General features: G+C 37.8%; 2 protein-coding genes across 4 annotated transcripts in view; both read right to left on the bottom strand.

The window, feature by feature from the left end:
- LOC128019769 (gamma-crystallin M2-like) lies at positions 1–14,558 on the bottom strand. Of its 2 annotated transcripts, none has more exons than XM_052605973.1 (3): positions 14,507–14,558; positions 528–770; positions 1–310 (listed from the first exon to the last, which is right to left on the bottom strand). In XM_052605973.1, the coding sequence occupies exons 1-3, from the start codon at positions 14,510–14,512 to the stop codon at positions 38–40; spliced, it is 522 nt and encodes a 173-aa protein (XP_052461933.1). In that variant the 5' UTR covers positions 14,513–14,558; the 3' UTR covers positions 1–37. The 2 variants fall into 2 exon arrangements, with proteins under 2 accessions (XP_052461933.1, XP_052461932.1); XM_052605972.1 differs by lacking the exon at positions 14,507–14,558 and adding an exon at positions 864–954.
- Positions 5,698–17,152, bottom strand: part of LOC128019765 (gamma-crystallin M2) — a 25,068-nt gene continuing 13,613 nt past the window's right edge. Inside the window, exons 1-3 of one of the 2 annotated variants that reach the window (XM_052605965.1) lie at positions 6,559–6,634; positions 6,221–6,463; positions 5,698–5,996 (exon numbers count right to left, since the gene is read on the bottom strand). In XM_052605965.1, coding sequence (XP_052461925.1) covers positions 5,724–5,996; positions 6,221–6,463; positions 6,559–6,564 — 522 coding nt within the window. In that variant the 5' untranslated portion in view covers positions 6,565–6,634 and the 3' untranslated portion in view covers positions 5,698–5,723. Of the gene's footprint in view, positions 5,997–6,220; positions 6,464–6,558; positions 6,635–17,152 lie in introns of those variants that run through there. The other variant, XM_052605967.1, reaches the window with a different exon arrangement.

The raw sequence follows: 17,152 nt of genomic DNA on the forward strand, positions 1-17,152 counted from the left end.
TTTAGTGTTTTAGAGGAATTATTTTATTAATATAACTCTAGTACCAGGAGTCCATGATACGCCTCATGCTCATGAATCTCATGCCACCCATATTGCTGAAGCTCCTGTACTCTCCAGGCCTGAAGTACCACTGCCTGCCTCTGTAGTGGGGCTGCTCATACATGAGCCAGTGGCCGTCCATCACATGGCAGGACTGGCAGTGAGGCATACGATAACGGTCCATGATACTGTCACAGTCATCCATCATTTCGTACATCTGCCCCATGAAGTTCTCCCTCTCGTAGATCCTCATTCTGTAGGATCCCCTGTGCTGTAGTAGAAGAAAAGTCAGTTAAGTATAAATCAATCATGAAGAATCAAAATCAAATGTTTCCATATATCTTCAGCAACTATCTAGGTCTCAGTTCATCATCCTTAAAGGATCTATGTTGCTTTTCAAGCTGAAGAATTTCATTTAATTTGATGGTTGAAATAAATCTAGGACTATTGTAAATAAATAAATACATCAACAGGTTCATGGAGCTCACCATGGGGATCATACGGCAGGACCTGATGCAGTTGTTCATTCCAAACATAGACATGTAGTCAGCATATTCTCCCCTCTTAAAGAAATACTGATTTCCCATGTAGTTGGGTTGATCGTACATCATCCAGCATCCACTGTGCACTCTGCAAGAGTGACAGCGGCTCATGTAGGAGGAGAAATCGGCACAGTCGCTCATACAGTCATAAGAGCGACCCTGGAAGTTCCTGTCCTCATAAAAGGTGACCTGAAATTTTACAATTAATATTTCAAGTGATTTAACAAATCAAATATTTTTGGAGTCAAGCTGTGTGGAAATTGCTACTGGAACAAGGTTTACCTTCATGGTTGCGCTGGCTGATTCTCAGTAGTTCCAAAAAGGAGAAGCTGAAGCTGATTCTGCTTGTTGGCTGACTGCTGCCACCTGTGCTTTTATACTAGACTAAGAATAAAGACTACAGGGCTTCTATTGTTATTCCATTCCTGACTCTGCAATTTGGTTTAGAGGCCATTCTAGTTTAATCTTTCTATGTAGTGTTTACATAACTATAACATTTCTAAAGAGTATGTTGCTAAAATGAATAAATGCTGACATCTAAATAATAAGATACAGATTCTGACTATGTGGATTTGGTTTGATTTTGCATTTTAGAATATGAAATAATAATAAAAAAAATGCTTTACAAAATAGTTTTCATAGATTGTTTGTTGTTTCAGATTCAAACAGTCTGGCTTTTTGGATTTGGATTGATTTGTTTTTTTATCAGTGTTCTTTTCAAAATTATGCTTATAGTTGTCTCCTTATGATTTCACTTTCCATTTGAAATATTGGCAATGTTGAACACAACAAGGGGAAGCACTTTTTGTGCTTTTTGGCCTGGCTGTATTATACAGTACACTGTATTTGTGGAGTCTTATTGTAGGGCTTGATTGTGTGGGAACACATCTGATGCATATTATATAACTGGAATTCACATACTAGATTTTTTCAAGCTCTCATGTGAGTGGGTTATTTAACAGTGTGAGTAAGATATAATATGTAGAATCTTTTTTTTTTTTGTCCCATATATATATATATATATATATATATATATATATATGTGTTTACTTAGCATTAATACCTTTATGAGCAGTCAACTCAATGGCAAAAAGTATCCTGAAAGACCTGAATTTACCCTATTCACAAATATTTACTAATAAAGTTAAAGTTAAAGTTTTATTCAAGCTTTATTGTCATGTGTGGACATACAGTGGAATGAAATGCCGTATCTCACAGGACCACGGTGCTACAGGTACATAAACACAAACATACAACAATTTAGTAAAACAGAATAAATGTATACACAGCTAACCTACTGACAGATTTTGAGGTGAGGTGCTTCATGTTTCAGGAGGTAGGTGGTTTGTGTGGGGTTTCAGAGGAGGGTGGGGTGATTTGAGTTCATGGCTCTTAGAGCCTGGGGGAAAAAGCTTTTGAGCAGTCTGGTGGAGTGGGCTCTGATGCTCCGGTAACGTCTTCCTGATGGTAGGAGCTGGATGAGACTGTGGAAGGGATGGGTGGGGTCCTTCACAATACAGTTTGTTTTGCTGGAGCATTGTGTGAATAAAATATCCAGGATGGAGGGAAGAGGGGTGTTCACTGCCCACTGGAGGGTCTTGAATACTACACTACAGCGCCTATACCAGACAGTGATGCAGCTCTCAGACAGAGGGTTTGGGCCCTGGTGTTGTAGCAGTGGTCAGAGAGCTCTCACAGGAGCAGGGCCCACAGGCCTTGATGGTTGGGGGGCCCGCCGTTTTTTTGTTGATGTCTGCGGGCTTGCAGCAAATGAGTGAGAGAGTTTAGTCCCAGCATGCACCAATTCCTCAATTTTCTGTGAAAAGCACAGAAGTGGAGATGCTGGAGAGAGGGATAATGTGCCTGGTGAGATGGGCTGTGTCTCTGGTGTTTCTGGTGGCTGTAACATGTTGTCCTGGCTTCCCTAGCTGTTGTTGTAGTCCTGCTATGGATGTTTCTGATAACAGAGTCACCCACTATCAGAGTCCTGGGCTCAGCTGCACTCTGAGCTGAATGCGGCTGTCTGCCCGTCCTTGAAAGCCTGTTAGTGCTGGTGTTAGCTGCTGGCTGATCCAATAGATGTTTAATCACATTTGGGGATTCCTCACCCACATTCATTAATGCTTCAAATCTGTTCTCAAGATGTATAGGGGGTGGTAGAATGCCAGTATTTACAAGCCTTGTCATAGTCGTATCTGGGGTAGAGGAAGCTATGGCAGCAATACAAGAAACTAGTGACAATCTGATATCTCATGTTCATTTGGGTCTTGTTCCCTGTTTGTGCCATCGATTAGTGTGGTGATCAGTTTCGGCTTGTTCCTCAACACTTGGTATAAACTGTTGAGATTCAGAAGATTTATGGGACTCACCGGCTGTATGCTGAGGGGGTTCATGACGACGGTCTGCTGTGTTTTCCACCTGTTTTGGAAGTCCAGCAAGTAACTTTGTTTCAAGAATCACAATCCTTTGTAGATGTTTGCAGCAGTTCATGCAACAAGTAGATCCAACAGGAGGCATTTTCTCTCTCTCTTTTGTTTGAATGCAGGCAGTTGTTATCCCGTCTCCGGAATGTAAGCTGCTGGCAGTGGGAGGCAAAGTTTTCTTTTTGTAGTATTATTCCAGTCCTAAAGAGTTTTTAGCTTCAGTGTTTGTGCCAAAAATCTGTTGTTTGAGCACTGTGCTGATCTGCTGAAGTAAAAATCTTATAAGAAGCAAAGCGCAGAGCAGTAATAAGCTAGAACGTCCGAACGGTAGCAAAGCCGGAAACTTATTCAATTCAAGTAGTATGCAAACTGGAGCGAATCAAGAGTGTTTGAAGAGGCTGGTTTTGATGTTGTGCATGACTAACCTCTCAAAGCACTTCATCATGATTGGAGTCAGTGCTGTGGAACGGTAGTTGTTTAGACAGGACACAGGTGATTTCTTTGGTACCAATATGATTGTTGTGTCTTGGAGACATGTGGGAACGACTACCTGGCTCAGAGAGGTGTTGAAGATATCTGTTAGGACATCTGTCAGCTGTTCAGCACAGTCTCTCAGTACACGGCCAGGTATGTTGTCAGGTATGTTGTCAGGACCTACTGTTCTTTGTTGATGTACACACACAAGCCACCCCCACTAGCCTTACTAGACAGTGCTTTGTCTCTGTCCCATAGATAGCATGCAAGTCTGTGCAGCTGAGTAGTGGAGTCTGAGATGTTGTCGTTTAGCCATGTTTCAGTGAAAACAAACACACAACAATCCCTTGTCTCATGCTGTGTAGACTGACTGAGTTGAATTAAGTCCAGTTTATTTTCTAGAGAGTAGATGTTTGAGAGCATGAGTGATGGAATTGCTGGTCTTGTGGGGTTAGCTCTTGCCTAGCTTGTGTGCCTCCATCCTTGCCGCGCTTCTGTCCCTTGATGTTCATTATTTTGTAACATAACGACTGACAGTATCATTAGTATAAAAACTTCTGTGATTGAACTCTAGATGGTGCAGGCTGATGGATCCTTAATGTAACTGATGACATTCTTAGTATTAAACAACTCGTCACAAGCTGACTGGTTCATGTTGAATACACAGACAATGAGCTTGCTGATTTATATTTTAAATGGCTGATTAGTATTCCCTTGGGCATTGCAGTGCACTTATTAGAGTTTCTCTGAATCTCAACAGCTAGATAAGTGAGCAGTCTTTTCTTGTCATTTCAGTGCACTACTGTGTTCATCAGCCTTACATTTCTAAACTTGCAAACATATAAGTTGTAAAACTATGCGCAAATATATTGTATAACATTAATATATATATATATTTTTTTTTATTGTTCAGGTTCACTTAAGTCATAAGTGGCCGCTTTTACATGAATACTCTCCAAGACAGGCATTTTAACATAACTTGTTGCTTATTTAAGTGTGTAGCAATAATGAAGAACTTTATTCAGCATTCGCACGATGGCTGAGAGGCGCATTCTGTGAGTGCACTTTGGGTGTGTGAGCACCAACCCATCAGATTTCTAGTACTGACAAGACTTAAAAACACTGGCGAATACTTACTGTCACTTTTGTGACAATGCATCAGGTCAGTGGCAGTTCCATCAACTGTCCCTGGAGTCGGTCGGCCTCAGGAATATTTTTTGAGTCCCAAAGGCTTGAGTCCAAGTCAAGTCTGAGTAAAAATGCATCCAAGTCAATGACAGATCCAAGTCCATTAGAATTTGCACTCGGGTCCGAGTACCCTAACTCTAATTGTAACACATATTTAGCTGCCCTAATCTTTTTCTCCTCCATGAGAAAGCCATTAGGTACAGTAATATGACATTTTTTTTCAGTCAAAAAATGTAATTCTTGATGATGTGGAATCATCAAGAATCTACCGTAACATGATACTACCCTAGATGATGGGATTTCAATCAGGTTGTGGAAAGTGGCCTTTACTTTTGGGAGTTTGACAAATCGTGTGTGAAACAATAAGCATCTATCTGTCTGCACCAAAGCAAGAGTGTATGAAGCAAGTGTTCTCAGCATCCTGTTGTATGGCGATGACTGCTGGACTACCTACTGGTATCAAGAGAGTCAGGTAAGTTTCTTTCACACTAGATGCCTCAGGTTTATACATTTTTTAAGACCTGAAGGGATAAAACGTCAAATAATATCTGTTTAAAGTTACAAAAAGTTAACAAGTTTCCTCCCAACAAAAATTAAATAATCTCCGATGGTCAGGTCACGTTACCATGTTATGTTTGGCCACCTCCTGCATTCCCCATGCAATTCTGTACAGTGTACCTAAAGAGAGGTGCCTATACTACTGGACAGCCCAAACTAAGGTATAAATATGTTCTGAAAAGAGATCTGACAGATTTCAGCATACCAACCAAATCCTGGACCCAGGCAGTGGAAAAAAAAAAAATGCTGAATGGAGGGTTGATCTATACAGAGGAAAGGTGCTAATAACCTCCAGCAACTAAAAGAACCTTGCTTGAAATCCAACTTACAAACATGATCTATGCAATCAAATAAATGTGTGTGGCTTATTGTCACCTGCATTGTCACTTGCAACAGAAGCTCAAATTTATTTAAATACTCATGTAAATATTATCTACAACAATGATTTTCAAGACAGAATATTTAGTGTTTTAGAGGAATTATTTTATTAATATAAACTCTAGTACCATGAGTCCATGATACGCCTCATGCTCATGAATCTCATGCCACCCATATTGCTGAAGCTCCTGTACTCTCCAGGCCTGAAGTACCACTGCCTGCCTCTGTAGTGGGGCTGCTCATACATGAGCCAGTGGCCGTCCATCACATGGCAGGACTGGCAGTGAGGCATACGGTAACGGTCCATGATACTGTCACAGTCATCCATCATTTCGTACATCTGCCCCATGAAGTTCTCCCTCTCGTAGATCCTCATTCTGTAGGATCCTCTGTGCTGTAATGGAAGAAAAGTCAGTTATGTATAAATCAGTCATGAAGAATCATAATCGCAAGTAACCATATATCTTCATCAACTATTTAGGTCTTTCTCTCACAGATCATCATTCATCATCTATGTTGCTTTTCAAGCTGAAAGATTTCATCAGTTAATTTGATGGTTGAAATAAATCTAGGACTATTGTAAATAAATAAATACATCAACAGGTTCATGGAGCTCACCATAGGGATCATACGGCAGGACCTGATGCAGTTGCTCATTCCAAACATAGACATGTAATCAGCGTACTCGCCCCTCCTAAAGAAATACTGATTTCCCATGTAGTTGGGTTGATCGTACATCATCCAGCATCCACTGTGCACTCTGCAAGAGTGACAGCGGCTCATGTAGGAGGAGAAATCGGCACAGTCGCTCATACAGTCATAAGAGCGACCTTGGAAGTTCCTGTCCTCGTAAAAGGTGACCTAAAAATTAAAAATGAATATGTTATAAATGTTTTAACAAATCAAATAATTTTGGAGTTGAGCTTTGTGGAAATTGCCATTGGAACAAGGTTTACCTTCATGGTTGTGCTGGCTGATTCTCAGTAGGAGAAACAAAAGAGAAGCTGAAGCTGATTCTGCTTGCTGGCTGACTGCTCTCACCTGTGCTTTTATACTAGACCAAGAGTAAAGACTGCACGGGCTCTATTGTTATTCAATTACTGACTGTGCAAGTTCGTTTAGGGGCTTTTCTAGTTAAAGCTTTGTATGTAGTGTTTACATTGTGCAAACTATAGAGTTTCTAAAGTGTACTCATCTGATGTATATTATATAACTGGAAATCACTCTCATGTGAATGGTTGATTTAACACAATGTCTGTGCGTAAGAGAACTGTATAATACTTTTTTTTTTTTTTATTAACCCTTTGACACATAGAATTTGAAAATTCAAATGTGTATTTGCATTGTTCACACACCGCTGGTTAGAGACCAGTTGTAATTTATATGTAAAGTACCAGAAGGCTATATTTAGATTTTATGTTGCAGAAGTTTAAAAAAATAAGTCCTAGGAGATTTATATATATAAAACTTGTTTGATTTATTATTAATTCGTAGTTATTTTTAAAAAAGTACTTAAATTAGTAGATTGTAAATCAATAATTGTTTTAGAATTGGATTGTGTTTCCCATAATCAGCATCGAATCCTTTCTTCCCTTCCAGGACAATAAGTGTGTGGGCAAGCTGGTTAGAAATATATTTGGCCTGAAATCATTTAGATAGATATTTTGGTAACACTTTAAAATAACTTTAGTTTATAAATGATTAACAGATCATTAGTTATTAAAAAGACACAAAGCTAGAAAAATGAGATAATATTATGGTAAATGTTTACTAATGAACTTACTAAACATTGCCTAATTTTTAACATATTACTATTTAATGTAAATGTAATTGCTTGAAAATTTCAGTAAATGTTCAGTTCATATGATCTTTATTTGTTGGTCTTTGTTTGTTGTGTAAACCTCTATTTACACATCTTAACAAATAATCTGTTAATTATTTATTCATGTTTTTGCAGTATCCAATCTTTATGAATGTTTACTAATTGTTAATACCTTCATGAGCAGTCATCTCAATGGCAAAAAGTGTCCTGAAAGACCTGAATTTACCCTATTCACAAATACTAATAAAGTTCAAGTTCAAGTTGAGCTTTATTGTCATTCCCCTAACATTCCTCTTCCTAAACTTGAGCAACTTGTCGCCTCAGTCCCCAGACCTTTACAGACTGTTATAAAAAGAAGAGAGGATGCCACACAGTGCTAAACATGGCCTTTTCCCAACTTTTTTGAGATGTTTTGATGTCATGAAATTTAAAATCAAATAATTTCCCTAAAATGATACATTTTCTCAGTTAAAACACTTGATATGTCATCTATGTTGTGTTCTGAATAACATATTGAAATTTGAAACTTCCACATCATTGCATTCTGTTTTTATTCACAATTTGTACAGTGTCCCAACTTTTTTGGAATCAGGTATATATATATATATATATATATATATATATATATATATATATATATATATATATATATATATATATATATATATATATATTTTTTTTTTTTTTTTTTTTCGGGATGCAATATGGAATTTTTTTATTTCCAGTTCATGAATATATTTTTCTTGGCAATAGCTAGTGCCACTAGTAGTAACTGACTGTCTAAATTGATCGTGGAGATATTGCCTAGCAAACAAAGTGAGGGACAAATTGGGTTGTGACATCCCATAGTGACGGATAGTGATTCAATTACCTTTTCCCAAAAATGTTTAATTGGTGTACAATGTGTCTGGATTATTTTGGGTGTAATATGAACATGTTTCTGAAGTGAATCCCACTTTAAATAATTTCTGTAAGTGAAATATGTGAAGTACTTTATGCTTCATAAGTTGAAAGCTGGCATTTTCTGTCATAAAGTAGATATTTTTGCAGATTTGTTTCCAGAAAAAGGGCATCAGGAGCAATAGATAGGTCTGATTCCCATTTAGCATGTGGTAAACTTAATATGTTGTCTGATTTTAACATTATTCTGTATATTTTTTTGTTTTTAAAGTCAACCAGTTGGATGGGAGCATAGTATGCTTTTTGGGTTTTAAACTAATTTCTTAATATGAAAATTGAATCATGTGACAGTTAGAGATTAAAGGGGGGGGGGGGGTGAAATGCTCGTTTTCACTCAATATCCTCTTAATCTTGAGTATCTATAGAGTAGTACTGCATCCTTCGCAGTGTTGGGTATAGTTACTTTGGAAAGTAGTTAGTTAGGTTACAACGTTACCATCAATTAAAAGTAATCAGTTATGATACAGCGTTACCTATTCATAAAAGTAACGCGTTAGAGTACTCATGCGTTACCAAAAATTAAAAGCCATTTGCAGCGGCTCACACATGACAGACACAGCCCCCGGCCCCTTTAAATGCACCTAGAAGTCGTGACTCCCGACAATGAATAACGTCAGTCATCCGACTAAATTAACACTGCAGGATAACAATAACAGGAAAGACAGTCAGCAATCGGCTATTCCACATGGCGTTTTATTTATTTATTATCACAGAACATATTATTAATCAAAATTCGCACCTAACGTTACCCAGCCCGAGTAGCCTAGGCTATTGTATATTATGAGCACCACAACATAACTCCTGATTTTTCTTTAACTTTAAATAATGCAGTTATCAAAGTACAAGTATGCTTACTTGTAAACACAACCTTAAACAGGCTTGCAGATTTAAATCCATTTAGAAATGATGAACAACCAGCCAGCCAACGATCTAACAGAAATTAGCAGCTGACTATCAAACAAAAATGATAACAAACCAAATTAAATCCTTCACTGCCACACAGGCAAATGACAAATCGCTTAATAGCCGAACTAATTATTATTAAAGTGTCACTCACAGTCACAAGCCTAAATTCGCTTTAACACAAGTCCTCTTACATTTACTCTTCAAAGTAGTGATTAAAACGTAGTGTAAATTTGAGGTAGAATTTTTGGCGGTCGAAAGAAGCTTTTCACCAAAGCAGAGTGTGCATTTTACCGTTATGTTCTTTTCTTTTTCGTTGACAAATTGAAAATAATGTGCGTACTTCCATAAACCAAACGCTGTCCTCTCTGCCATCTTGCCGGGAGTTCGAAAAAAAAAACAAAAAAAACCCCCACACACACAGGGTCAGGCGCAGGGCACAGACGCATCACAGCCATTGACTTTACGATCACAGAGCTTCGGCTCCGCTGATACATCCGCAGGTGGCACAGTAGACCTAGGACTACTGTCTGACAAAAAGCAGGCTGCAGTCGGGATTTTCCTTTCCTTAAAATAACGGATTACTTTTTTTAAAAAAATAACGAAGTTACTGATTACTTACGCACGGAACTAACGCGTTAAGTTACAAATTTCAGGAAAAAAGTAATTAGAGTACTCTAACGCGTTACTTTGTAACGCGTTACCCACAACACTGATCCTTCATAACTCCAAAAAGTCTTTAGTTTTATTATATTTATAAGAGAAAGATAGTCTGTACCGATTTTTCCCGGAAAAACACGAGCGCCTGGAGGCGTGACGTGTGGGCGGAGCTAAAGAATCACGAGCGCGAGTAGGCTTTTGCGTTGAGAGCGTTTGGAAGCTGTGACATTACCGTGAGGGAAAAACCATCATCCAAAACAAACCATGGCTAACAGTCAGATTCAGCCGTATATTTATGATCCAAAATCAGATCCCGAGGCTGAAATTTAACAAGAGTAGCAGCAGCAACGACTACAGCAGGACGTCTCTATGTGGTATGTACTGAAACTGTATATATTTGCTTAGCGGTTTTGGTAAATTACTAAGTTCCACTTCATGTCGTCTTTTTTTTTTTTTTTTTTTTTTTTAAGCTGTACATGTGGAAAGTGCAGTTTGATGACAACATCGCATGTTGTTTACTTGATGTGCTTAGGCGCCGATAGCTAAGTTAACAACGCAGAGATATTTGAAGCAGTTTTGCTCACCGCCTGCGGTTCCAACACACAATCATGATCCTTTTTCGTTGGGATTGCATCATCCTTAAGAAATAAACAATACGCAAATCCGGCGTCAAATTGGGCCTTGTTTGTAAAACAATCATCTTCGAAATGCAGGGAACAAACAAAAACACTTGCACAACTCCGTCAATGCTCTGTAAAAATAAACTCCGTCCACTGGTCCCTTAATTTTTTTTTGTAATATGGCAGGGTTGTCTTGCCCTCGCAACAAAAAACACACTTCTTTTGTGACATTTTGCGACGCTCTCGCTCTGATCAGTGAATGTCTCTGTTCCGCTCTGCTCTACGGGAGCACGCGCTCTTCTGGCAGAAGTGTCCTTAGGACCCATATAAGGAAATTCCGCTCCATCTAACGTCACACAGACCCATACTCAAAAAAAACTTTCCGAAACTTGTAACAAACCAGAACATACAACTTAATTTTTGAAACTTTGACCATGTTTAGCATGGGAATCCAACTCTTTAACAGTGTAAAAAACTCAGTATGCATGAAATAGCATTTCACCCCCCCCCCCCCCCTTAAACTGTACAGAAATTGATACAGGCTAATTTTTTTAAACATGGAATTATCAGCAACCAATCAGATATCTCCCTTGTTTTAGCCAATCACAAGAACGCATCTCCAAGTGGGGGATTGTTTACTTATAAGCCAGTCAGCGAACGACTCACTTTCCTCAGCGAACGATTCACTTTCCTCAAGCAGCGAACGACTCACTTTCCTCAGCGAACGATTCACTTTCCTCACGCAGCGAAGTTGAGCGAACGATTCACTTTCCTCACAAAGCAAACAACTCACTTTCCTAAGCGAACGACTCACTTTCCTCACACAGCTGGAGACCTACTTTGCGCAGCTGGAGAGTCACTTTCCTCTCACAGCGGACCACTGACTCTCTCTTCATGTAGGGACCGAATATTGTAATTAATGTGACTTCTATATTGCATCCAAAAGAATATTTAGATATATTTAAATATTCAAAAATATTTAAATATTCAATTTTTTTTTTTACTTTCATTAAAATATTTCAATAAAATGAAATAATTGCCTATTGCAAATTTATGAATCCATGGTTAACTTTTTTTCTGCAGTCACTGGGCTATATGTGTTGAGACATTTTTTAATTTATATATATAAAAAAAAAAATGAATTGTAATCTAAAGATCTGTATTTTCCTACAATTGCATAAATAAGTAGGCTATAATATGCTGCACCACAGGCATATGCGCTGTGTAAACGGTTCATGTGATTGGCTTATAAGTAAACAATCCCCCACTTGGAGATGCGTTCTTGTGATTGGCTAAAACAAGGGAGATATCTGATTGGTTGCTGATAATTCCATGTTTAAAAAAAAGCATTTGTGTGTCGAGCCAAGTCAGAGGAGTCTCAAAATTCACACACAAATGCAGTGAAGTTCACAGACCGCAAGCAGTTTGTAAATCAAGATATATGTGTGTGTTCAACAGAAATACATTTCTGAATCTTGTCTTGTGCATTTGTGAATCTTGAGTGCATTTGTAAATGTTGTTTGCATTTCTGAATTGTGTGTGTATTTCTGAATTTTGTGTGCATTTCTGAATTTTGCATGCATTTGTGAATCTTCTGTGCTTTTTAAATTTTGTGTGAGCATTTGTAAATTTAGTGCGCATTTGTGTATCCTGTGTGTGTATTTATGAATCATGTGTGTGCATGTATGAATCCTGTGTGTGCATATGTGAATGTAGTGTGTGCATTTATCTTTATTGAGACTCTTTTGGCTCCATATTGCTTTCAGTGTTCCTCTGAAACTCAACAGCTAGATAAGTGAACAGTCTTTTCTTCTCATTACAGTACAGTACTGTGTTCATCAGCCTTAAATTTCTAAACTTGCAAACATATACTGTAAGTCGTAAAACTATGCACAGGTATTCCAGAGAGGAGTAATTACTAAGCATATTGTATAACAGTCATTTAAAAAGAATGTATATATATGTATATATATATATATATATATATATATATATATATATATATATATATATATATATATATATATATATATATATATGTCATTTTTAAGTAATTAAAAACATAATTACATGAATACTCTCCAAGACAGGCATTTTAACATAACTTGTTGTTTATATAAGTGTATAGAAATAACAAGCAAAACAAAAACTTAATTCAGCATTCGCACACTGGCTGAGAGGCCCATTCTGTGCACGCGCTTTGGGTGTGTGAGCACGAACCCCTCTGCTTTCAAGTACTGATAAGACTTTAAAACACCTGCAAATACTGACCGTCACTTTTATGCATCAGGTCAGTGGCAGCTCCATCAGTCCCTGGAGTCGGTCGGGCTCTGAAATATTTTTAGAGTCTCAAAGGCTAAAGTTCAAGTCAAGTCATGAGGAAACAATTATAACGTTCACTTATCTTGGATCTACCATGACAAACTGTGTGTGGCGGAATAAGCACCTATCTGTCTGCACCAAAGCAAGAGTGTATGAAGCAAGTGTTCTCAGTATCCTGTTGTATGGCGATGAATGCTGGACTACCTACTGGTATCAAGAGAGTCAGCTAGGGGTCTTAAATACACAATATTATTCTTGGTAAGACCTGGAGGGATAAAACATCAAATGAATATCTGTTTAAAGTAATTAAAAATTAACCAGTTCCCTCCTGCCTTAAATTCATTTATCTCGGATGGGCTGTTGATGTTACCAGATTGGCCCCCTCCCGCATTCCCCATGCCTTTCTGTGCAGTGTACCTAAAGAGGGGTGTCTGTACAGCTGGACTGCCCAAACTGAGGTGATGTACTGAAAAGAGATCTGATAGATTTCAGCATACCAAACAACTCCTGGACCCAGGTAGCGAAAAAAAAACATGCTGAATGGAGGGTTGATCTAACAGAGGAAAGGCTCAAGACCATATTAATAACCTCCAGCAGCTAAAAGAACCTTGCCTGAAATCCGACTTACAAACATGATCTATGCTATCCAATAAAATGTCTGTGGCTTATTGTCACCTGCATTGTCACTTGCAACTGAAGCACGACATTGATTAAACTACTCATGTAAATATTATTCACATCAATGATTTTCAAGACAGAATGTTTAGTGTTTTAGATGAATTATTTTATTAATATAAACTCTAGTACCAGGAGTCCATGATACGTCTCATGCTCATGAATCTCATGCCACCCATATTGCTGAAGCTCCTGTACTCTCCAGGCCTGAAGTACCACTGCCTGCCTCTGTAGTGGGGCTGCTCATACATGAGCCAGTGGCCGTCCATCACATGGCAGGACTGGCAGTGAGGCATACGGTAACGGTCCATGATACTGTCACAGTCATCCATCATTTCGTACATCTGCCCCATGAAGTTCTCCCTCTCGTAGATCCTCATTCTGTAGGATCCTCTGTGCTGTAATGGAAGAAAAGTCAGTTATGTATAAATCAGTGATGGAGGATCATGATTCCATGTATCTATCTAGGTCTGTCTCTCACAGATCATCATTCTGAAAGGATCTAGTTGCTTTTCAAGCTGAAAGATTTCATCATTTGCTTTGATGGTTGAAATTAATTTAGGACTATTGTAAATAAATACATCAACAGGTTCATTGAGCTCACCATGGGGATCATACGGCAGGACCTGATGCAGTTGCTCATTCCAAACATAGACATGTAGTCAGCATATTCTCCCCTCCTAAAGAAATACTGATTTCCCATGTAGTTGGGTTGATCGTACATCATCCAGCATCCACTGTGTACTCTGCAAGAGTGACAGCGGCTCATGTAGGAGGAGAAATCGGCACAGTCGCTCATACAGTCATAAGAGCGACCCTGGAAGTTCCTGTCCTCATAAAAGGTGACCTAAAAAGTCAAAATTAATATATTATAAGTGCTGTAACAAATCAAATAATTTTGGAGTTGAGCTGTTTGGAAATTGCTACTGGAACAAGGTTTACCTTCATGGTTGCGCTGGTTGATTCTCAGTAGGAGAAACAAAAGAGAAGCTGAAGCTGATTCTGCTTGTTGGCTGACTGCTCTCACCTGTGCTTTTATACCAGACTAAGAATAAAGACTACACAGCCTCCATTGTTATTCAATTACTGACTGTGCAAGTTGGTTTAGGGGCTTTTCTAGTTAAAGCTTTGTAAGTAGTGTTTACATTGTTCAAACTATAGAATTTGTAAAGTGTATGTTGCTAAAATGAAAGACTATACTGTAAATGCTCAAATACAAAATAATGAGCTTTCATTCTAAGTCGAAATTGTTTTGTTCAATATTTACAAATTCTGACTGTGTGTGTTTGGTTTGATTTTGCATTTTAGAATATGAAATGCTAAAAATATTTATAATAATTATTTTCATAGATTGTTTACAGATTGTTTGTTGTTTCAGATTCAGACATCCTGGCTTTTTGGAATTGGATTGATTTGTTTTTTTTTTATTGCCATTCATTTCAAAATGATGCTTATAGTTGTATCCTTATGATTTCAGTCTCCATGTGAAATATTGGGAATGTAGAACACAATAAGGGAAGCACTCATATCCTTGAGAGACCTGGGTGTATTATACAGTACATTGTATTTGTGTAGTCTAATTGTAGGGCCTATATAACTTGAAATCACTTACTTGATTTGGCAAGCTCTCATGTGAATTGTTGATTTAACACAGTGTCTGTGAATGAGAGAACTGTATATTCTTTTTTCTAGTTTTTTTTTTTTTTTTTTTGCCCCAGCATGTTCTCTACAATCATTCTCAGAGACTATTGTGCCATTGTTGCAGTAAATAATTCTTCATTCACACAAATCTGTTATTGTGGTACAGTGGAAATGGGATGGTCTATTTATTGTTATATTATGCATCATTTGTATTATGAGGGTATGGCCTGTAATTTTACTGCAGTACAAGATAACATGTTAATTACTGTACAATTTTAGGCCTTTGACGCATAGCATTTTATAAATTCAAATCTGTATTTGCAATGTTAACAAACTGCTGGTGAAAGAACAGTTGTAATTTATATGTATAGTACCAGCAGGATATAGTTCGATTTTTTTGTTGCAGAAGTTCAAAGAAGAAGTACTAGAAAAAAAAAAAAAAAAAAAAAAAAAAAAAAAATATATATATATATATATATATATATATATATAATAACAATTTAAACACCAATGTCTATAAATTCATGGAAATAGTGTGACATTTATAACAAAGACTGTATTATATAACTACTGTATTTATTAAATTATTTCTAGAGGCCTTCTGCAAATTTTCAAACTGTGAACAGACACAGGAACACTGGGAGGAGACGACAGAGATTGGGAGACTTGGAATAATCGTTCAGGTTAGAAGTTTAACATGAGCTATGAGTCCTTACCACAATGGAGACCAGACATTGTATTTGTGTTCTCTGTGCATTTTTGAACTGTGGTACTGGGGATTAGTTATGGTCAGGTGCAGGTGATCAGAACTCCTGTTTATGGGATTGCTGATTGATTAGTGAAAGAGTATGTTGTTTCTGTGACACTTTGTTTGTTACTATATTTTCTTGTATGTAATCATTTTTAATATATATTTATTTATTCAAATATCATTCATTTGTAATTATTTTAAAAGTACTTAAATGAATCATTTTATACAATTCAACACACAAATTTGATATTCAAAGTCTATATAAAAAAAATAGAATTGTAATTATTGTAAATCAATAATTAGTTTTAGAATTCGATTGTGATTCCCAGAATCTGCATCAAATACTTTCTTCCCTTTCAGGACAATAAATGTGTGGGAAAGTGTCAAAGTTCATGGATCCATGTATTCGTTTTGCATTTCTGTTTCTCGTTACCTGTCTGATTGCTCATTTAGCGTTGCTCCGGCAACTGTGGGGCTGATGAGTTAATCAGCGTGGCTGAACCTGACGCTTGTTCTGTCCTGTCCTTATCTGTCTTATGTTTGGTACTGCATGTTGTTTGAGTTTAATTGTCCATGCCTGTCTTTCTCTCCAGTTCTCAGAGTCTTGTCTCAAGTGTACTTCATCGTTGCTTACCAGGGATTCTCTCTGAGTTGGATCGGGTCAGTGACTCGCAGTCTCCGTGTCACCTCCTCACCTGCTCACCAGCTCACCTGCTCACTAGCAGTGTTGTGGGTAACGCATTACAAAGTAACGCGTTAGAGTACTCTAATTACTTTTTTCCTGAAATTTGTAACTTAACGCGTTAGTTTCGTGCGTAAGTAATCAGTAACTTCGTTATTTTTTTTAAAAAAGTAATCCGTTATTTTAAGGAAAGGAAAATCCCGACTGCAGCCTGCTTTTTGTCAGACAGTAGTCCTAGGTCTACTGTGCCACCTGCGGATGTATCAGCGGAGCCGAAGCTCTGTGATCGTAAAGTCAATGGCTGTGATACGTCTGTGCCCTGCGCCTGACCCTGTGTGTGTGGGGTTTTTTTTTTTCGAACTCCCGGCAAGATAGCAGAGAGGACAGCGTTTGGTTTATGGAAGTACGCACATTATTTTCAATTTGTCAACGAAAAAGAAAAGAACATAACGGTAAAATGCACACTCTGCTTTGGTGAAAAGCTTCTGTCGACCGCCAAAAATTCTACCTCAAA

Source organism: Carassius gibelio, chromosome A9 (assembly GCF_023724105.1).
Source record: "Carassius gibelio isolate Cgi1373 ecotype wild population from Czech Republic chromosome A9, carGib1.2-hapl.c, whole genome shotgun sequence".
Lineage (NCBI taxonomy): Eukaryota > Metazoa > Chordata > Actinopteri > Cypriniformes > Cyprinidae > Carassius > Carassius gibelio.

Excerpts from the sequence above, each read along its gene's own strand:
- LOC128019769 (XM_052605973.1), bottom strand. Across the intron at positions 311-527 it reads CCTGCCGTATGATCCCCATG|CACAGGGGATCCTACAGAAT; the intron begins GTGAGCTCCATG and ends CTTCTACTACAG.